Source organism: Cynocephalus volans, chromosome 10 (genome assembly GCF_027409185.1).
Source record: "Cynocephalus volans isolate mCynVol1 chromosome 10, mCynVol1.pri, whole genome shotgun sequence".
In the NCBI taxonomy this organism is placed as follows: Eukaryota; Metazoa; Chordata; class Mammalia; order Dermoptera; family Cynocephalidae; genus Cynocephalus; species Cynocephalus volans.
In genome coordinates this window covers 57422889-57446661 of record NC_084469.1, presented here as the reverse complement: position 1 = coordinate 57446661, position 23773 = coordinate 57422889, and the positions used below count along the sequence as shown (strand labels likewise).

General features: G+C 37.2%; 1 protein-coding gene across 3 annotated transcripts; it reads right to left on the bottom strand.

The window, feature by feature from the left end:
* Positions 1-4939: 4939 nt before the first annotated feature.
* Positions 4940-23772, bottom strand: LOC134387207 (zinc finger protein 546). 3 transcript variants are annotated; one of them, XM_063109607.1, is made up of 6 exons: positions 22830-22968; positions 21679-21736; positions 15543-15630; positions 13934-14060; positions 12744-12839; positions 4940-8005 (listed from the first exon to the last, which is right to left on the bottom strand). In XM_063109607.1, exons 3-6 carry the CDS (start codon positions 15549-15551, stop codon positions 5889-5891), a joined length of 2349 nt encoding a protein of 782 aa, XP_062965677.1. In that variant the 5' UTR covers positions 15552-15630; positions 21679-21736; positions 22830-22968; the 3' UTR covers positions 4940-5888. The 3 variants fall into 3 exon arrangements, with proteins under 3 accessions (XP_062965677.1, XP_062965675.1, XP_062965676.1); XM_063109605.1 differs by lacking the exons at positions 21679-21736; positions 22830-22968 and adding an exon at positions 23712-23772; XM_063109606.1 differs by lacking the exon at positions 21679-21736.
* Between the last annotated feature and the right edge of the window lies 1 nt (position 23773).

Sequence of the window (23773 nt, the reverse complement as noted above, 5' to 3'; positions counted from 1 at the left end):
AGAGAATTTATCCCCAAATGAAGAGTGAACATTACAGTAAATGATAAAATGTTGGGAAATTTTTTATTAAATTTGGATAAAAACATACCTGCTATCACCATAATATTCAACCGTGTTCTGAAGATTCTAACTATTGTAATAAGAAAAGTAAATAAAGCAATAAATATAAATATTGAAAAATAAATAAAATTTTACTTGCAGATTACATAATTGATAACCTATGAGTCTTAAAGTTGTCTCACAAAAATAGAGTGTTCAGACTATATATTCAGTGTAGGAGAAAATAATTACATCAATATAGCAAACAAAGTATCCAGAATGACGTTCAAGTCAATTAGGAAGAAAAACAAAAAAACCAAAAATAATACAGAAAGATAACAACAGGAAAGTGAAAGTAAAGGAATGATGGTTGGCCAAGAAATAGTTTTGAAAAATGCTCAACTGAAAATTTAGGAAAATATATACATATTAAAACACATACCTAAAGTGAAGATATAGGGACATTCAATTTATCAATTAATAGGAATCTAAGAAAACAATCTGGCAATGTCTAATACAGTTGGAAGTAGAGATAACCTATGATCAATTTAGCAATATCTAACATAACTGAAAGAGTATATAATGTATGTGCCATTTGTACTTCTGTGTGTATATAATTACAGAAATCCCAGTTCACATAAACCAATGATCACAGACAAGGATATTCATTAAAGTATATTTAAATGGTAAAAATTTGTTAAAACCTAAATACTAGTCAATAAAAGCAGGTTTAAATACATTATGATATGTTCACATAAAAAAATTGGACCAGTAATTGATTGCAGAGGAAGATGTGAGCAGCATAGAAATACACTGTGCATTTCCTTTCCCAACATAGCTAAGCATCTGCCAGTACATCTGAATATTCCATCCTTAAGGTCACTCTTTTGTTATGGGGGCATTTCCACTGTGGGTTCATATCTGAAAGACATTAGGTGTTGTGAATGAGACATCCTTAATAAATTTACCACACACTGAAAACAACAAAATTATGAAAATTTTCTTTATTGTAGGACTTTTAGGTCTTTTGATAGCCTGATAATAAGCATTTATTTTTTTAAAAAAGGAGTTTAGTATTCAAAATGTCATAAGCCTATGTGACCACAGAATGTTTTTCAAATACCATTAGGTACTACTCTTCCCAGAAACATTCTTCCAGGTATGTTGGGTTAAGGCATTGGTACCCTGGAGGAATAATCAACTAATATATAAAGGTAATTTGTTTTATTATAAGTCTCAAAATACTCTGCTTTTTATTACATCTAAATTATTGTTATATATAAAAATAATTTGCAAATATTGGGCAATAGATATCATCTATTATATAGTAAATGACTTGTACAAGAATATATTATGGCTGTCTTATTTTCATAAAAGGACCTGGAGCTGCAGATCATAATGCATCCATGAGATCATAGACATTTTGATTGACAATACATGATGTGTTATGGACCTTAGTCATTCTAAGTTGGAGGAAGGTGGTGATTTAAAATTTTTTTTTCTTTTTTCTTTTTAAATTTTAACTTCTCAATATACATTGTAGTTGATTTTCGTGTCCCTTTACCCATTCCTCTTGTCCCCCTCCCTCCCCCCACTACATCATATCTGTTCACTTGTCTTAACAAGTTTGAGGAATTGTGATTGTTGTATCTTCTTCCCCCCTTTATTTGTTTGTATATTTATTTATTTTTAGCTCCCACAAATAAGAACACGTGGTATTTCTCTTTCTGTGCCTGACTTATTTCACTTAATATAATTTTCTCTAAGTCCATCATGTTGTTGTGAATGGTAATATTTCGTTCTTTTTTACAGCAGAGTAGTATTCCATTGTGTAGAAATACCACAGTTTCCTATCCTCTCATCTGATGATGGACATTTGGGCTGGTTCCAACTCTTAGCTATTGTAAAGAGTGCTGCAATGAACATTGAGGAACAGGTATACCTTCGACTTGATGATTTCCATTCCTCTGGGTATTTTCCCAGCAGTGGGATAGCTGGGTCATATGGTAGATCTATCTGCAATTGTTTGAGGAAACTCCATACCATTTTCCATAGAGGCTGCACCATTTTGCAGTCCCACCAACAGTGTATGAGAGTTCCCTTTTCTCTGCAACCTCACCAACATTTATCATTCTTAGTCTTTTGGATATTAGCTATCCTAACTGGAGTGAGATGGTATCTCAGTGTGGTTTTGATTTGCATTTCCCGAATGCTGAGTGATGTTGAGCATTTTTTCATGTGTCTGTTGGCCATTTTTAATTACAATTCTCTTAAAGAAAGAATTGAAATTCAACTGTATCTACTCACACACAAACCCCTACATGCCATTAAAACTATATATTTTGTTGCTGGGGTTTCTTTTACCAGAAAGGGTTTTCACAAAAGTGCTTCATGATTACCACCTGGCTGAACAAACTGTAAGATGCTATCAGTTGTACACCATGATTTCAAAGATGTTAAAATGTGAAAAATCATGCTGTTAAGCATTGAGGAAATTGTCATATCCAATTTAGGCCATACTTTAGCCATTTAAAGCTAAGAAAAAAACTAACAAAATGGATCTTGAAGATACCTGGACTAGATCAGTTCTCCTTTTCCATCATTAGTCTGGATTATTTAAACAGATCTGTCCCTGAATAGTCTAGGTAACGAATTTCCTTTGCCTAACTCTTTTAGTAGACTTTTGAATAAATATACTAATAATTTAGGATTTATCTTCATAATGAAGCTCACCTACATATCTGCCTTTTAACAGCTATCTTCATCTGTTGTGTTATCAGTATTATCAATGTAGAAAGAGCTAGTGAAATTTTGATATTACCTCCTCCTTGCAATTTTTGATGAAACTTGAATTTTTTGATGAAACACTGTGAAACACTAAGTATTATTATTAAAAGGGAGATTTTAGACTAAATTTTTATTTTTATATTATTTTTATTTTTATTTTATCCCTTTATACATTGTTCAATAAATTATTTTCGTAGGAAATAATTTATTCTGTATAGATTTTTAAATATATTGGAATATGCTTATAGAATGTTACAATTTCAAAAATCTCCTCCATCTGTAGTTATATCACATTCTCATTCACAATGCTGTAATTTTTATCATTTTTCCCTTGATTAGATTTACTAAAATCAAATATTAGTATTTTTTCACAGTTGGAATAAAATATTTTATTTTAAAATTCCTTAACTCCTACTTTTAACTGTCCTCATTCCTTTCTTTTATTGGCTTAGAGCATTTTTCCCCTACAGTCGTCCTCACTTATCTGTAGGGGATGAGTTCCAAGATCCCCACTGGATGCCTGAAACCATGGACAGTACTGAACCCTACAAACAGTTTTTTCCTATACATACATACTAATGATAAAGATTAATTTATAAATTAGGCATAATAAATGATTAACAATAACTAATAATAAAATAGAAGAATTATAACAATATACTGTAATGAAAGTTATGTGACTGTGGTGTCTGTCTCTCTCAAAATATCTTACTGCACTGTACCATGGGTAAGTGAAACCACAGACAAGGGGGCACTATGGTAGTTTTTTGAGTTGAATGCTTATGAGGCTATTTCAAAGAGTTGGTGGAAAAGTAGAATTAAAAGATAATACCTTTCCATGAACTTTAAAAAGTACGCTCATACTCATTCTCTTCACAGTTTTATCAAGTGCTTACTATGTTAAAGAGACAGTATTAAGTGCTAGGGATAGAGTGGTGACCAGGAGAGACAAAGTGATGGCCTCCAATATTTGTTTCAAAATACAGATTCAAAAGGAAGCACTGTGGGCTCTACCTCTTGATGGGTGAGTGTCAGTATCATGTTGTAAGGTAAACCCGTAGAATGGGATACTTTAGTGTGGCCGGCTTTGGAAAGTACATTCTGGGGCCGGCCCGTGGCTCACTCGGGAGAGTGTGGTGCTGATAACACCGAGGCAACGGGTTCGGATCCTATATAGGGATGGCCGGTTTGCTCACTGGCTGAATGTGGTCCTGACAACACCAAGCCAAGGATTGAGATCTCCTTACCGGTCATCTATAAAAAAAAAAAAAAAAAAAAGAAAGTACAATCTGCTACACCAGGTGAATGAATGTAGAATAACATAGTGGCATAATATGACATTGTATGCCACCTAATGGGTTACAAACTGAAATACAAAATATCATCTACTAGTCAAAATATTTAATCTGTACCTAATTGGGTCTCTAATCCTAACTTCCAGTTCATGGGAAAAACTCGGGATAAAAGGGCACATTTTAAAATACTTTGAGAAAACAATGAGAAAAAACCAGACTATGAAATTCTATAAGTATTGTGAACTCTTAAAAAGTCAGTGTTGCAATGAAGTTGTGGGGGGGAAGGCTGTTCTTATAAAAGAGACAAAAAGTGCATAACCAAATGCAATCCATGAATTTATTTTAATTCCTAAATTTAAAAAAATAACCTACTAAAAGCATTCTTCACACGATTGAGAAAATATGAATATGGACTGAATATTACAGATTATGCAATTTTTGTTAATCTCCTTAGGTATGAAGGTATACAGTGATCAAACAGGAGGCAGCCTTTATTCTTAGGAGATGGGATATGTCATGTCAACAATTTGTACTCAAATACTATAGCAAAAATAAGTAAATATTACAGAGAAGCTAACCACATTACAGTATATTAACAATTTGCTGAACCTAGAGAGGACGTACTAGTGTTCATGTACTATTCTCTTAATATTTCCAAATGGACAGTGGTCTTTTGGTTGTTAGGTTCTAATTTATCCTGAATTGTGGACAGAAAAAGCAGACTATAACATATCTGCTTTTTAGCTTTCGAGAGGGAAAGCATTATAGCTCTCCCTGACTCTTCAAAAGCTATATTCTTATAATATTCACACTCATCATATGTAGAGTTTTTTTCCTCATGCTGATTTTCAGAGATGTGTTTTGATTTTAGAAAGTTTACTCTATTTTACTGGATTTTATTCACAATTATCCAAATTTAAGTAAGGAGTAAAAGATAATGGACAGGTTTTACAAATTCCTTACACCCACAGGGTCTTCCTCTTACATGAATTTACTAATAGTACCACTAATGATAAAATTAAGAACAATAATATTTATTGAGCACATGTCAAACACTCTTCTAAAGGCTTTATTTTCTATTAATATTTCATCCTCGCAAAAATACTATTAGGTAGGTACTATTATTACCATTTTAAAAGTGAAGTACAGAGGGGAGAAGTGTTTTGCCAAATACCACACACAGGCCAAGGTGGAATTATGAAAATTATAGCAAAGACATACCATTGCTAAAGTCTTTCCCACGTTTTTTATATTAACGGAATCATGTTCTGTTACAGTGCTATATAAAGTGTGGTCAATGTGCTGACACTGGTCCACAAATTGTTTGCTTCTGGTCTACAATGAGTTGAAGTAAGCGAGAGCAAGTATTTAGAAACTTTAGCAATTTGGCAGAGCTAATTTATGTCCATTAAATTCAATAATAACAAATTGGGCTTTTATTTTGTATGTCTGTTTTCTTCCCATTCCATTTTTTTGGGAATCCAATATTATTGCATTTTATAGAAGTATTGTTCAACCACAGTTTGCAGGGGAGAAAGTGCTTAATGGTTTGAGATACACTGTACCAGTATCAAGCTGTTAAAGTTTAACCAGGACTAAGAAATGCTAGTTTTTTAACTCTTTAAACGAACATCTAACACCACTCCTGTTAAGTTCTGAGCATGAAGCAAAAGGGATTCCTACATGTTTCTAACAGGTAAGAAATTTCTTAAATTACAAATTCTCTGCTGCTGTGAAAGGCATTTGCTAAAGGCCATCATATCCTCTTTATATCACGCATAGAGTTTCCTCACTAATGTGATTTCTCTGATGTAAAGTAAGTTGATCACTACGAATAAAGGCTTTCCCACATTCTTTACATTTATAGGGTTTTTCACCAGTATGAATTCTGTGATGTCGAGTAAGTTCTGAATTAACACTGAAGGCCTTCCCACATTCTTTACATTTATAGGGTTTCTCACCCGTATGAATTGTGTGATGTCGAGTAAGTTCTGCTTGAAGGCGAAAGGTTTTTCCACATTCTTTACAGCCATAAGGTTTCTCACCAGTGTGAAGTCTAAAATGTTGAGTAAGATGATACCGACGACTAAAGGTCTTTCCACATTCCTTACATTCATATGGAATCTCACCAGTGTGAATTCTTTGATGTAAGGTAAGTTGATAACTGCAAATAAAAGCATCCCCACACTCATTACATGTGTAGGGTTTCTCACCAGTATGAATTCTGTGATGTTGAGTAAGATGATAGTGACGACTAAAGGTCTTCCCACAGTCCTTACATTCATAGGGTTTCTCACCGGTGTGAATTCTGTGATGTTGAGTAAGATGATTGCTACGAATAAAGGCTTTCCCACATTCCTTACATTTATAGGGTTTTTCACCAGTATGAATTCTGTGATGCTGAGTGAGTTCTGTTTGAAAGCGAAAGGCCTTTCCACATTCTTTACATTGATAGGGTTTTTCACCGGTATGGATTTTATAATGTTGAGTAAGATTATAGCGACGACTAAAAGTCTTCCCACATTCTTCACATCCATAGGTATTCTCATTGGTGTGAATTCGCTGGTGTGAAGTAAGTTGATTGCTACGAATAAAAGCCTTCCCACATTCCTTACATTCATAGGGTTTCTCACAAGTATGAATTCTGTGATGTCGGGTAAGTTCTGCCTGAAGACGAAAGGCTTTCCCACACTCATTACATATGTAGGGTTTCTCACCAGTATGAATTCTGTAGTGTTGAGTAAGATGATAACGACTACTGAAGGTCTTCCCACATTCCTTACATTCATAGGGAATCTCACCAGTATGAGTTCTCAGGTGTAAAGTAAGTTGATAGCCACAGATAAAGGCCTTCCCACATTCCTTACATGCATAGGGTTTCTCACCAGTATGAGTTCTGTGATGCCGAGTAAGTTCTGTTTGAAGACGGAAGGCTTTTCCACATTCTTTACATTCATAGGGTTTCTCACCAGTATGAATTCTGTGATGTCGAGTAAGTTCTGCATGAAAACTAAAGGACTTACCACATTCATTACATTCATAGGGCTTCTCACCAGTATGAATTTTCTGATGTTGAACAAGGTATGAGCCATGACTAAAGGCCTTCCCACATTCATTACATTTATAGGGTTTTACACCAGTGTGAATTTTCTTGTGTTGGCTAATATGTCGTTGCACCCTAAAAGTCTTTCCACAAACCTTACATTCATAAGGCCTTTCACCAGTATGAATTCTTTGATGTTCAGTAAGTTGATAATGAAGTCTAAAGGTCTTCCTACATTCTTTACATTCATAAGGTCTCTCCCCAGCATGAATTGTCTGATGTACTCTAAGGTCTCTAACACGACTAAAGGCCTTCCCACAGTCTTTACACTCATAGGGTTTCACACCAGAATGTGTTCTCTGATGTTCAGTAAGGTGATAATGAAGTCTAAAGGCCTTCCCACATTCTTTACATTCATAAGGTCTCTCCCCAGCATGGATTGTTTGATGTACTCTAAGGTCTCCCACTCGACAAAAGGCCTTTCCACATTCTGCACATTTATAAGGTCTCTCACCAGTATGAATTCTCAGATGCTGAATAAGGTATGACTGTTGTCTAAAGGACTTCCTGCATTCCCTACATTCATATGATTTCTCTCTAGCATGAACTTTCTGATGTAGAGGATAAGATATTTGTTTTTGGATTATTATTTGACTAACACAGTCCATCTGATGTCTCTCTTGTCTCTCAAATTCATGTTTGCACTGCAAACCATTTCTGAAAATGGTGTCCTCAGAGATGTAGGTTTTACTTTTTTCCATTGTCTGCAATTGAGATAAATATATTTCACAAACATCCTTTTCTGGAAATAACTTCTCGGTGACATTTTTGCACTCCAAATCTGCAAGAAAACAAAAAGCGAAAGAAAGCAAACTAATGCCATAATGCTGTTTTTCTGTGTTGGTGGTAGGATGGGGGATTGCACCTTATAGTAGAAATAAAAGATAAACTGAAATAATACACCTTAGAAGTAAAAGGTTTTTAGAGCTGAAGTCAGCAAGTTTTTTCTATAAAGGGCCAGACAGTAAGATTTTAGACTTTGTGAGGCATAAGGTCTCTGTCACAGTTACTTAGCTCTGCTATTATAACACGAAGGCAGCCATGGACAATATGTAATTAAATAAATGTAGCTGTGTTATAAGAACACTTTATTTATGAACACTGAAATTTGAACTTCAAAAAACTTTTATGTCAAAAAAATTCTTCTTTTAATTTTCTTCAACCATCTAAAAATGCAAAAAAAAGTTGTAACTTGTGAGCCATGCAAAAGCAGGCAGTAAGCTATTTGGCCCATGGGCTATAGTTTGCTTGCTCCTGGCTTAGAGAACTCTAAATTACTGTAATGCAATTTGAAAGAAGGTAAAAAGACCTCAGAAAATAATGTGACTTTTACAAAGGGTAAAATAGGTGAGTAGGGAATAGATTAAGTAAGTGAATCTCCTATCTAGGATGGATTTAGGGGAGTTCCTTACAGAAACTGCTTTTCAAGCACCAAATCAGATAAACTGAATGAAAATCTAGAGTAGCAAGTCCTAGATATCTGCATTTTTCATCTTTTTCATCAGATGATTTTGATGAAGGACATTTTGAAAATCCGTACCTAATGCTTTTTCTAAAAGCATCTATTTACCCTTAGAATAAATTTCAAACATATTACCATGGATAAAACGCCATTGCTTATGTGTAAGACCCACACAAGCCACTGTCCTCTTTGTTCTCAATCTCCCACCACAATGTACTCTTTCAGATCCTAAAATATGCTACAACCTTTCCTATATCTTAAGGCTTTTTCTAGCCTGCTCCCTCTCCCAGGAATCCTCTGACTTTGGTTCTTGGCATGGTGGGCTCCTTTTCATTGTTCAGATCTCAGATTAAATGTCACTTCCTCAGAAAGGGTGTCCCTGCTGACCACATCTAAGTCAGTCCACGCTCTTGATTCCATATTCCAGTATCAGTTCTGTGGATTTTCTCAATTATGTATTCATTAATTTTCTCATTTATTCTGTGGATGTCCTTATGCCTACAATTTTCTAAGTATAGACACAATCTCTGTTTTAATTCCTGCCATTGAATAACCAGCTCTAACACACATAGGATGTGTTAAATAATAGTAGGACAAATAAACCCCTGGATTCAAAAAGGTAGTAAGGCAAGAATAAGTCACTGAGGAAGGCAGCTAAGTATAATAATAACTTAATTTCCCCTAATTATGCTACAGTTATGAATATATCTCCCTGATTCTAATCTCTCTCATCTTAGTACAGTGATTAAATATACTCTTTCCTACATCACTTCTCTTACAAGTGGGCACAGAGGTACATCCAAGATTACTCAGTCAAAGGTACAAATGGAAAAGTGTCAGTTTTATATCTCACCGTTCTCCAATGACTTCTTGTTACCCTGAGCATAAGATATCTCTACCACTGTTTACACTGCGCCCTGCACACTGCCGTGGTTGCTTTTCTTCATCCCTATCCCAACTAAAGTACTAAGATATTTTATTTAGTAAGCAACATATGAATTTTATTACTATTCATTCATCCCACAGATACTCCAACTCACATCTATTCAATAATTATATTGCAGGTCCTGGCTAGTAGAGTAAGGCAAAGAAAATAATATAAGCATTAGGAAAGAAGAAAATAAACGCTGTTACTCCCAGATGTAACGGGTTACATGGTGAGTTAAATGTAGTGGGTTAAATGGTGGCTCCCAAAAAGATATGTGCAAGGCCTAACTCTCAGTACCTGTGAACGTGACCTAATTTGGAAAAAAGAGTCTTTTCAGTTGTAACTAAGTTAAGGATCTCAAGATGAGATCATCTTAGATTTAGGGTAGGCCCTAAATCCAACACACTTATCCAGATGTACTTATAAGAGTGAGGCAGAAGGAGATTAGACTCTAGAAAGACAAGAGAAGGTGATGTGAAGATGGAGGCAGAGACTAGAATGACATATCTATAGGCCAAGGAACGTCAAGGACTGCCAGCCACCACTATTCTTTTCATAAATTGTTGGATTCAAATGGCTAAAATTTTGTTTAGACTTTTTACATCTGTGTTTATGAAGGATATTGACTTATATTTTCTCACGTCTTTGTCTGGTTTTGATATCAGGATAATGCTGGCCTCGTAGAATGAGTTTAGAACTATTCCCCAAGTTTCTGGAAGAGTTTGTGGACAGGTGGTACACAAAAGTAAAAATATAAAACTATAAAATTTCTAGAAGAAAACAGAAAAGCCTTGTAATTTGGGGGTTTGGCAAATACTTCATAGACATGATACTGAAAGCACAGTCCAAAAAAGAAAAAAGCGATAAATTTGATCCAATCAAATTAAGAGATATGCTATTCAAAAAACACTGTTAAGAGAGTGAAAAGCCAAGGAGTGGGAGAAAATATTTGTAAGCCACACCTTTGATAAAGAACTTGTATCTAGAATACATAAGGAACTCTTAAAAACCCATTAATCAGAAAATAAACAACTCACTTAGAAAATGGGCAAAAGATTCTAACAGACATTTCAAAGAAATATCGATGAGAAATTAAGCAATGAAAAGTTGCTCAAGATCATTAAGCATTAGGGAAATGAAAATTAAAACCACCATGTGATGCCACCATACATCTATTAGTATAGCCAAAATTAAAAAGGCCGACCATACCAAGTGCTGGCAAGAATGTGAAAGAACTGGAACTCTTACAATCTTCTGCTGGGAAGGTAAAATAGTACAACCACTTTCAAAAACAGTGCGGCAGTTTCTTAAAAGTTTAAACATGTATTTACTATATGATCCACCCATTCCACCCCAGATATTTACCCAAGATAAATGAGAGCATATGTCTGTACAAAGACTTTTATATGAGTGTTTCCAGCAGCTTTATTTAAAATACTCAAACATTTCCAATAACTCAATGTCTATCAAAAGGTAAATAGATAAATTGTGATACATCCATATAACAGAATAGTGCTCAATAATAAAAGGAATGCAGTATTGATATATGTAACAACATGGATGAATCTCAAAATAATTATGCTGGATGAATGAAGCTAAATAAAAAATCGGGGGCTGACCAGTTAGCTTAGTAGTTTAGAGCGCTGTGTTGTGACACCAAGGTCATGGGTTCAGATCCCTGTACCAGCCAGCCACCAAAAAGGAAAAAAAAAAAAAATCACCGCTGTATAATTCCATCTATACAAAATTCTAGAAAATTCAAATTAATCCATAGTGACAGAGAGATGATGGGTGGTTGCCCGGGCAGGCGGTGGAGAGTGGCATGATGGAGGGATTACTTTTGGAGGTAATGGATATGTTTATTATTTGATTGTATAATAGTTTCACAACATACATGTGAACTTATCAAATTTTATACTTTAAATACATGGAGTTTATTGTGTACCAATTATATGTAAATAACACTGTTATAAAAAGTTATAGAAGTTGACACTTAACATTGATGCCTTTTATATTATGTAAATTATACCTTAATACATATGATTAAGAAAATACACTGTTCTGTGACTCAGCAATTCCACTTCTACATATTCCCAAGAGAAATGAAAACCCAGGAGAAGTAAAAACATATGAACACAAAAATAATTCTACAAGAGTGTCCAAATCAGCTGGCATAATCTGGTTTGGGAATAAACACAGATGACACTTGATCTCAGAACATTCACATTTGCAATTTATTCTGCTTGGAATGCTCTTCCTCAATCTTCACATGGCCTGAGACCTTACTTCTATCTCTGTTCAAAGGTCATATGTTGAACTTTTAAGAGAGAACAGAACTATGGTTACTAGAGGTGGGAAGGGGGAGGGGGAGGGGGAGACGGAGGGTGGCTGAGAAATTAATGATCACATATTGTAATGATGAATAACTATCCTGATTTGGCCATCACACATTGTACACAACTATTAAGGGTCAATTTTATACCCCACAAGTATGTATAATCAATTATGCTTCAATAAAAAATAAATTGGAGGAAAAAAAAAGTCATTATCTCAGAATGGCCTTTCCTGATCCTATCTAAATTAGCCCTTCCAACTCCCCAACATTCTGTCTCCTTACCCTGCTTAATTTTCTTCACCACACATATCAAAACCTGATATTATGTTTACTTGTTTACCACATGTTTCCCTTACTATAATACCAACATCTCTGTGGTGGTAGGAAAGTATATCAATAGTGCCTAAACTCTAGCACAGTGCTTTGCTTAGGTTAGGTGAATAGAGAATGTCTGTTGAATAAAACAATTTTAGGCAATGGAGAAATGAATATAAAGAGGATCTGGAAATATAGGTAAAATGGTGGTCATAGGGGAAGTAGGAAAGCAGCCCCTCCTTGAAGTGGGAGGGAACATAAGAGGAGAAAAACAAGGAGTGTGGCAAATGGGGGCAAACTTCCTTTGGTAGCTCATGCTGAAAAAATCTTAATGTTTCCCAGGTTTTGAGCCTTTTCTCCACAGGCCTTGGGCCTTCGAAAGGAGCTTTCCAAACAGCATCTCAAGGATGTGCCCCCTTCCTGACCCAGTGGGCCATAACTTGTGATGGCTTCCCCCTGCCTGATTTGCCATCACTCACCTGTGTGCCAACTCCTTGTCCCTTCCTTCATTACCATCCAGGGCTCTTTCTCTTGCTCCAATAAAGTAATCACATCTGGCTTAGGAATGGTATATCCTGCTCACGGGAGAAGAAATGGCACATGTTGTAGAAAGAAAAACCAAAACAAACCCCAAATACCCATAACCTCAAAATGACTTAATTTAGACTTGGTTACATTTATAATAAACTATAGGTCAAAATGGTACTTGATAAAGCCTTCACAGCAAAGAAGAAAAATGACACTGAAGAATATTCACATTAAAATGGACTGAATTATAGGACTAAAGAGACCAGGTAAGAGAAGGAAAAGGTCTGCTCTGCTTTTAAAGGTGGTATAGAGAGGGGTCATGTGAACACTCTGGAGCTCTATGGCCTGGTTTCAAATCTTCTGCCACCTACCAGCTGTGTGACCTTGAAAAGTTACTTACCTTCCGTGTGTTGCACTTTTATCAAATGCAAAATGGGACTAATATTACCTACTTCACAGAGCTGTTGTACGAATTAAGCTAATTAATATATGTGAAGGCTTAAAAGGATGTCTAGTATATAGTGTTATTTTGTTGTTACTATTTTGCTAAGAGAAATAAAATAAGTTTTCTAAAACACTTCCAGGTTCTTCCTCAGATATTCTTTAAATGGAAAATGCAAAATTCACAGACCGTAACTTTCAACCATAAAGCAGATTAAAGAGAATATGTCTCTTCTGGGATGGGGTGTGTCTGCTTGAATTTTAAATGAATATTGTTAACCCAATCTACCATTATATAATCCAGAGAGGCAATTCTCATACTCAAAGAAAACCAGAACCCTATTTTTCTTTTGCAGGTGGGCCAGACATTAACGCAGAGTAGCTACAGGAATTCTGAGTAACCACGTTATATGAAATCTGGTTTCTTTGAAAATGTCACACAATTCAAATCTGGGAGTCATTTAGAAAAACAGACAATAACAGGAACCCCAGAGGGAGGAGTGAATGGCACTGAAGGATGGGGAAGGTAAAGGCGCTTAACACAGGTGCCCATTTGCACCCCAACAATATTCCAATTATTTCTTTCAAAATAAGGGGAAGAAATTCAGCTGGCTTCTTCAAACAGAACCCTGAAATTTGACAGTGGAGGAATCTCATATTCCAGAAAACAGATTGTAAGTTATTTGGGTGGATAGCTTACCCAGTGAGATCAGGTTGCTGTAGTTCTCCAACATTACATCCCTGTACAAGTCCCTCTGAGCAGGGTCCAGGCACTCCCACTCCTCTTGGGAGAGGTCTATGGCCACATCCCTGAATGCCAAGGACACCTGAAATGATAGACGTTGTATTATAAAAAAAAGTTTTAAATGTATTTTCAAGACAGAAAACTGCTTTGCAATATTACAAGAAAGTAAACTGGAGTTCAAGATGCAACATGTGTAGAAGAATAAAAAATTAGTATTTCTGAAGTAGAGTGCCCATATACTTTTAAAGAATACTATCTGTTGATGCAAACAAAATGTCCTGTATACCATGAGATAACATAATTATCCAAGGGTCTGGGAATGAATAAAATAATCAAAGTTTCCCAATTAAATAAAATATCATAAATACACACTTTGCCTTTTATGTGCCTGCATTTTAAGTTCTGAATAAATTTGAGTTCCATCATCCTCTCTTCCCTTCAAGAAACTGAAAAAAAAAAAAAAAAGATTTTTTCCCCCAAAAGTACTCTAAAATCTTTATCTTATAAAATAGGACTTAATTGATATTATGCAATTTCATAGAAACTCAGGTTCATCATTATGCAAAATAACACCATAAGCATAGTTTTTAGTTAATATATTTATTGGCTGGCTCATTGTATCATCCATCTTGTGGAGATTATCAGACTAATCCTTCTTTTATACTTAGGCATTTAGGTTGGACAAAACATTTAGGTCTTACCCAATCCTGTGAACCTATTTCCATCCACAATTAGGGATCTGGAGCATCTTCTTATCTGCTACCCCCACCGTCCCTCAGGAACACTTGCCTTGTTCCTGAGCTAAAGGATGCTGATGTAGAATGATCCACAATGACACTGATGTCACTGGAAACCAGCACAGCCTCCTCAACCACAAAATTGACGTTTGTCCCTCAGGGATCTCCTGGCTAGACCCCTGAAACCCCCATATACAGGCCCCAATCACACTCCAACTTGTTCTCTCAGTCTCTGAAGGCGTGAGATCTCACCTCTTCCTCTGAGGCTGACTTGGAAGACATCTGGGATGGCAAACACTCAACACTAAATTCCATCCTATCGATCTGCAAAACTCATGTCTGTGGAGTCTAATGGGACCACCATTTCTGTGTCACAGAATCACAACTCTCATGATGGAAGCTCAAATATTTCCCCTGAGGGACTTCATCTTTTACTTCTCCATCAATGCTTCTGATAGAAGATTGGGCACATAGGTGAATGATGAATAGGTGAGCACAAATAAAATAAAAAAGGGGAAAATGAGGAAGACACTAGTTGTTTGGCACAATCCTTCGCTGTGATCAGTTACTGTGGAGCGAGTTCAGCAGCAGGGTGTCTTAGGAAGGATGTCTCAGGATAATAAAAATAATCACATGAATTTTTTTTTTTTTTTTTTTTTGGCAGCTGGCTGGTACAGGGATCTGAGCCCTTGACCTTGTTACAAGATAGTACTCTAACCAACTGAGCTAACTGGCCAGTCCATGAATTTAAAACAGAATTTTAAGGAAGAGAAATATATTTCACTTCAAGGGACTGTGGAAAAAAAGGAAGAGGAATGCAAACTTACATGGGCCATGGTTTTAGAACTGCAAGAACTTGTCAGTTCTTCTTGAGCTTCCTCCACCAGAGAAGCAAAGAATCCAGGGAAGCCAGGGCTGAGGGAGGAACAAGTGACTTTGAGATTAGGTGTGTCTCAGAATTCCCAAAATTACTTAAGTTAATATAACCCTGTTTTTCCTTCATTTCTACTTCCAACCCCCCACACTACACATATAAATTGGGGGAGAGAAGAGGGAGTCTGGATATGGCCATGCTCTTCCTGTATCATGGGAAACCACCTGCACAAGTGTAGATACAGAGCAGAGGCCTCCTGTATGAAGCCAGACCAACCACTCCAGCAGTAGAGTCTCTGGCCCACCGCAATTTCTGATGATGCTGATCTATATTTGACACTGAATTGTTAAGTGTTGCACTGAGCAGATCTTCTTTCATCCAAGTCCACCGTAGGGCTGAGGAGGGACTGTGTCATCCAAACCCGCATGTCATTCATGGCTTGGATATATGCCTGGACTCCACAGACATGAAGGCGGAAAAAAGCAGGTAGCCTTTCCCATTGCAAAACCGCACTTCCCCAAATGAAGTCCTTCCCCAGCCAGAACTACAGCCCCAGAATCGTCTGGGCTCTGTTTCCAACCAATCCCTGTTTCCTAATCAAGATCATCTATAGAGCTTTCCTGCAAGAATTCACTGACCACCCCAATATCTGAATATCAAGACTGGGGAGGTGTGAATTCAGGCCCACGGTTGCCAAGTGGCAACAACAAAAATAGATATTTTTAGGATCTTCTACATGGTGGGTCCTTTATCACATTAACATTTAATCATGCAACGCAGTTATCTCCATTCAAGAGATGAGGCAGTGGAGGCTCAAAGTAAACTTTTTTCCTGAATTCACAGTAAGAGGCAGAGCTGTGTTTTGAAACCACGTTTCTCTAAATACAAAGCCAACTCTCTTCCAAATCTGACTTTTGCCTCTGAAGCTCAGAATTTCTTCCTATGAGTGAAACCTATGAGAATTACCCTATGAGCATGGGTAATTCACTAAAAATAACATCATCCATCAAAATTATTAAATTTCAATACAATTAAGGACAAATTGTTAAAGAAATAACAATTCACAGTTATTAGACTGGCAGATTTAAAAGACTAATGATATGCCATATGAGCAACATCACGGGGAAATGGATACTTTGTAGATGCTACTGATTTGTAAAACCTTAAAACAGTGCATATATAGAAGTATGCGAAAGAATTTAACAATACAAACCTACTTCTGGGACTCTGTCCAAAGCAAATGATTTGTAAATATGTATTAAAGTGTACGAAGGGATGGCGAGGTTCAGCATTGAGTCCAGCAACAGCTGACTTGTTAAGTATATTACAGACCATCTACATAATGGAATATTAAGTAGATATCAAATACTGTGCTAAATTGGAGACAATATTTAAAGGATGTGGAAAATATCTAGGATATATTATAAACAGAAAAATTAGGTTAAAAACCAGAGTGTACAATAGAGTTACATTTGTAAAAAACACACACATACATATATAAAGAAAGAAAATAAATGACAGGCAGAAATTAAGACAGAGAAAGAAGTTCAAAAATGTATATATGTCAACACTGCTGCTGATCTGCATAACATTACTTGATATTCTTTTAAAGTATAATCCATAAATTTTTAAAGCAATTTAAAATATACACATACATACATACATAGTTCATTTTGATAAGAGAACATTCTTCCTTTCTTAAACAATCTTCTCTTGACTTTGGAGAAAAAGCTTAAGATAATGTAAAAATAGCTGTCATACTTTTATTGAATGTCTTTTTTTCCTTTAGCCCCTTAAACCTGAACCAACTCACTGATTTTTTTTTTTATGTATGTCCGTGTATACTAATGGACTGCAATGTCTTGTACATAGATGCTGGTCACAATGAGGCTTCTTTCCATATACTCCTGATGGATGTATTCCTGACAGTTTATTTTGCTCTGAAACTGTACTTTCAGCCACAATGCCCTCCAAACTGCTGCTGAATAATCTTGTCCAATTAGTCTCACTTTGAATCTAACATCATTACAATAAAAACTTAAGGTATAAAATTGTGCTGTCCCACTCAACAGCCGATAGCCACACATTGCTATTTAAATCAAATTTTAAATTAAACAAAATTAGAAATTCAGTTCCTCAGTCATACTGGCCACATTTCTGGTCTTCAATAGCCACATGTGGCTAGTAGCTACCATACTGGAGAACACAGAACATATCCATCATCATACAAAGTTCTATTGGATAGCACTGGACATTTCTTTCCTATGAACTCCCAAGGCATGTGACCTTATTTTCTCTAGTGACTTTTATTACCTTCTACCTTGTATTTATTCAGTCCATTCTGATTTTATGTTCTTTGCTGTAAGGTAGCAACTAAGTGTTTTCAGTTCTTATATTCCTCTAACTACTGTCACAAGATCCAACATACTGTGAGCCCTTATGTCTGACATTTGACTAAAATTCCATTTTCAGGCATTTTTCCCTCAGGAAATGGCTATAAAAGTAAATTAATATATATGTATAAGATGTTTACCATATAACAACTTATAATAACCAAATATTATAAATATAAATAGCTATAGTGGGCAACAGGTTAATAAATTGTGGTCAGTTATGACAGCACACTCAGGCCTTATTAGTACTGATTATATTGGTCCATATTTATTGTTGGAGGAGGACATCTATGTTGAATCACTGATTGATACAGAAAAATTAAAGAAGTATGTACAATTGTGGGGGGGGGGTTATAATGTTGTCATTGATAACACAGACTCTGTTGTCAGACTTTCAGAATGTGAATCTTAGTCTGACAGCTACTAACTTTTCAGTTAGTTTATTGGTAAACCAGAGATAAGAACAGCACCTGTCCCGTAGGGCTATCATGAAGATTGAGTTAACACATTTACTCCACTTAGTAACATATAATTTGTTAATAAAAGTTAGAGAGTATTATCAAAATAAAGAACATTATAAGTCCTTTATTCCATTGTTATTAAATAAAATCATTTTCCATTGTTTCCTTTTTTATACCAAAATTTGAATCTCATGCCCACTCTTTTTTACATGTATACTTTAAATATTTTAGAGTCAAGCCTTGAAAATGCAGTTTATTTCAATTAACAATATTAGCAAAGCAGAATCTCAGAAATCTGTTTCTGAAATCAAGAAATCTTTCCTTGTCCCTGTAGTTACTAAAGGGGAGACATCATTCTTCAACATAAAACCAGCTAAAAGAATCTAATAAGGCATTAAATGAAGCACTTTAACGTCTTGTTCTCCTGTCCTATGTAAAGATTTACAAGAATATTTATAGCTATTACCATCTTATTCTGTTTTCTACTATTATAAATCTGTCCTACAAAATGGCATTTGCGTAATGGAACCTTAAATGATGACTGGACAAGAGAAAGTATTGCTATGTCCTGTAAAAGCAACCTTAAAAATCCCAAAAGAAGTGTAATCCTGAAGGGTTATCTTATTTCATAAATTGTGCCATAATAATTACCCTTCACTGATTTGTATAATCCTAAAAGGTGTATATACCTGGAAGGTTAATCAAACTTAGAGGGGTTCCTTGGCACTTCCCTCTTCCCCCTGTATGTATGGAGATATAAAAATGTCATGGTTATGAGGAATTACTTTTCCTAACTAGGAGTTGGAGAGTCTCTGTGTCATTTGAATGATCAATTAGTGTAATTTCTATTCTGCAGGAAGAAAAGTGCACACATACACACACATAAGGATACTTAAAAAAAGCTCGTGGGAAAGGGCTGGCTGGTTAGTTTAGTTGGTTAGAGAGCAGCCTTATAACACCAAGGTCATGGGGTTTGGATCTCCTTACCAGCCAGCAACAACAACAACAACAAAATTTTCATGGGAAAATAGAATTAAAAGATAATATGAATCTTTTCACGAACTTCTGAAGTATCTTCGTAAAAGTGCACAGAAAATTTTGCTAAAATATATCTCCCCAAAATATTAATAGTGATAGTGATGCTAGGGCTATTTTAACTTTCTTCTTTGTAATTCCTTTATGTAATGTAACTAAATTGTTTACCAAAAGTGAGGACTAATTTCGTAATCAGAAGCATACAATAAATCTATATCCAATTTTAAAATAAAAAATTTTAACATGGTTGAAGCAAATTCGTTTGACAAATGTGGAAACAGTAAGAAAATCAGTGTGATTGTTATAAATAATGCCTACTAGTTCCTGAACATTCTTCTTCAATACAAGACTTTTTTTTTTTTACCATTACAATTCTTCTTAGAATGAACAAGTCAAGGCAGGAAGCATCTGCAGACTTAATAAGAAAATCTGTGCAAAGCAGACAGAGCAGTGTTGGTTCTCCTCTATGTCTCCGTGAATAATCAATTGAAGTATCATTTTGGATATAATCCTTGTAAATGTCTTTAAATCCCAATATTAGTAAATGAGATTCATATAAAATTTAAAATTTGACTATTATTGTTCATCACTATGAATATTACTTTACCTCACATATACATTTTTTTCCTATGATTAACTCTTTAGAAACATAAATCTCAACTCATTGATTCTATGGAAAATCCCTGCCCAAGTTGACACAGATTTCTATGCTTAGACTTCCAATCACATTCCCACTCCTAAAAGCCCTACAAAGCAGATAACCATGCCACTTACTTACTGACACCAGTCAAACCATCTCTGATCCTACTATACTTTTAAGCTGAGGTCCTTGGAGCAGATCAATGATGTGATTTTACCTAAACATTAATTTCAATAAAACAAAGTTTTAACCATAGACTCCAGGATATGCATTTCTCTACCATTATAAAAAGCGAGTTCAAAACCCCGATAATACCTGGTGCCTTGGACTGAATGTCCCTCCAAAACTTAAACCCCACTTGTAACTGTTGAGAGTGGAAAATCCTATTATGGTAATTGAAAGGTGGGGCCTTGAAGAGGTCATTACATTGTGATGACTGTAAATAGATTGATCCATTCTTGGAACAATGGGAGTGGTACTGGTGGCTTTAAAAGGAGAGTGAATGAGGAGTTTACTCTCTCTCTGCTCTGCCATTCTACCCCTGTGTCACTGTCACCACCAAGGCCTTCACCAGATGCATTTCCTGGCCTTTGTACTTCTCTTTTAAACTAAGCAATAAATTTTGTCTTCTTTATAAATTACCCAGTTCCAGGTATTTTGTTATAAGCAACAGAAATGGACTAATACACCTGACCAGAGCCTGTGACATGCTCCACCCAGTGCGACATCTGTGCAGCAGGCTGTGCAAACACACAATGTGACATGAGAATAGCGACCCTGGCAGGTGGGAACAGAGCCCCTCAGAAACACATGAAAGATGTAGAAACAAACTCACAGACATAGGTTGTCCCTATCATGCAGACAGACACAGCCAGAGACAGATGGAAACAGACCTCCTCACTGATTTACTATTAGAGCACACACATTTACGGGGACACTCAAAGGAAAACACATCCGTCTTCATGAATTCAGACACCAGGAAGACAGGACATACCTACTGGGAAACACTGTCACAAACAACAAAGCCAGAGAGACAACTGGCCCTCCCTCACCCTGTCTGATACCCACACCTAGAGGGAGACACTGTTTCACATACACACTGGAAGCAAAAAGAATCTTGGACAGCAGCAATTCCACACGCAGAAATGTAATTACTCACACAAACTCAAAGACAGAAAGAATCTCAAAGACATTCTTGGAGGAGCACATCCTCCAAAACTTTCCAGAAACTCCATTATGGAGACTCTTTTTTGTTTGTTTTTGGCAGCTGGCTGGTATGGGGATCCAAACCCTTGTCCTTGGTCTTATAATATCTTATTCTAACCAACTGAGCTAACGGGCCAGCTCCCTGTTATAGAGACTCATTAAACAAATCATCATCTAACAAATACTTTTTGAGGTTTCCTCTTTGCCAGGCATTCTCCTTGATGTTGGGAATACAATGGTGAATGAGACACAGTCCCTGTCCTCAGAAGAACACCCAGAGGAGGAAGCTCCACCCCCTCCCTTCAAGACACCAAACTGGGAATACACCCCTAAACCTCTACCCCAGATACACACCTGAGAAACTGATCTCCCTGCCCACGTTCATTCAGTAGGTGCCGCCAAGGCGTGGGGCCTGCAGAACACAGACACAGTCACACTTAAAGAATATACCACTACCATAAATACACAGGCACACTGTCAAGAGAAACCCCAAGGATGTCCATTGCCAAAAGCACACCTCCAGGCTCAGAAAGCTTCAGAATTCAGCCCTCTGGCAATATACGTACACCCAGCAAAGCACACATACTCAGGAGCCTGGAGAGGGCGCATACAGACTCACCCCTTCTAGAGAAAGACTCAGCACTGTGCAAGACACCCCTCTTCCCCCACTCCCCGCAAAGGTAGCCACAGACCCACTCACAGTCAACAACATCATCCCAAAGACATGTGCCTAAAGATGGATGCCCATAGAAACAGGGGCACACTCTGAGCATCCTGGAAATCCAGTCACACGTGGTGAGTGTACCAGCCAACACCCCTGCCCAGAGGAAAGACTCTCAAAGCTCTTGGTCAAGTCGCCCTCAGAGGATTTCCGAGACCCAAATGCACATTCCCAAGCACAAAGTCTCAGACATGCTGTCACAAAGACATGGCTTGTGGGTTCACACCGGCGCAAACATAGGTGCACACGCCAAACACAGGACAGACATCTTTTCAGGGAGACTCAGGGGACCTTTGACCCAGAGACACATTAAGACTCAGCCACGAGCTCCAAAACACCTCCCCAGAAGCACAGGAGAGGTTCTAACACAAGCTAAAACTGGTTTCCAGACGTTATTGACCAGCACTCCCAGTAAGAACTCTGTTTCTCACCCCAACCCAGTGTGTAGTTATAGACAAATATACGCCCCTCCCCCCAAAGAAGTTTCTATTCTACGTTTAAAGAAACAGCACTAAACTGATTTGACAGCCTACTGGGTCAAACCCTGTTTGAAAATACCACTCTAAAAGAAACAACCAAAAAAGAAAAAAAAAAAGTTCAGAGGGATGATTTTAAAAATGAGGAGAGAGACATTTGGAGGCCAGTGAGGAGGAGGATCCATCTGCATGATCCATGACTCACCTGGAAGGAAGGTCTAGGAGAGGTCACTGGGCATTTCAGGAAAAGAAAAGAAAATGTTTACATGTCCTAAATACAAAAGTGCACTTAGGAAACACAAACTAACCTGGTACTGGACTTTTAGACGTGCTACAACATTTTTTCCCTCTTCCTCAGGATCTTTCTTTTGACGAACGGCAGGATTGGGGAAGAAGGAAAATCATGAGACACCAAACTTTCTTAGAGCACAGGCCGACCTAGCAAATCCCCTCAGGGCCGCATCTGCTCTGACATCACACCAAAAACGAGATGCAAGAGGAAGGATGGAACCTGTCTCTGAATTCACAGCAGTTCTCCAGGATCAGAGGTATGGAAATGCTGTGGTTCTGAAAAACGCAGCTGCCTACACAGCACCACCAAGTGGGAATCCTTCCATCATGTCGTCCCAGGAGTCTGTTTCAGGGACACTTCTAACTTAAAAGTCCAATCCCAGACCCAGGTCTAAGCCTTCTCGCTGGGAACCTTCATCCTAGGGCTCAATATTTGACTTTCCTCTTGGGGACACTGCTCTGTGCAGACACTCGGGGATGTGAGGGGAGATGGCGGGGAAAGCAGCAGGAACCTGGAACTGCCAGTGACACACACTAAAGAGCCAAGTACCAGTCTCAGACTCACAATTGCACTTACCTTCATGAAGGCCCAACCCGGTGGCAAGAGCACAGTCGCGCGCGTACACGCGTACACACACACACACACACACACACACACACACACACACACACACACACACACACACACACACACACACAATCTGTCACACTTTATCACACAATCCCCCTTCAGGGCTCCTCACGCACGCACAGCCTGAGGATCCCTCCGGACACCACACGCCATGTCCGCGCCCCAGGGCTCCTCACTTTGGACGACAGCCTCATACCCACTCCTACCACCAAGAGTCCCGCCCCGCCTCACCTAGCGCCGACTTCTTTTCTAGATGCGACCAACTCACCCGGTTGGCTGAACCATTAAGAACATGGACAGGGACTCCCGGGGTCCAAACTATCGCCGTCC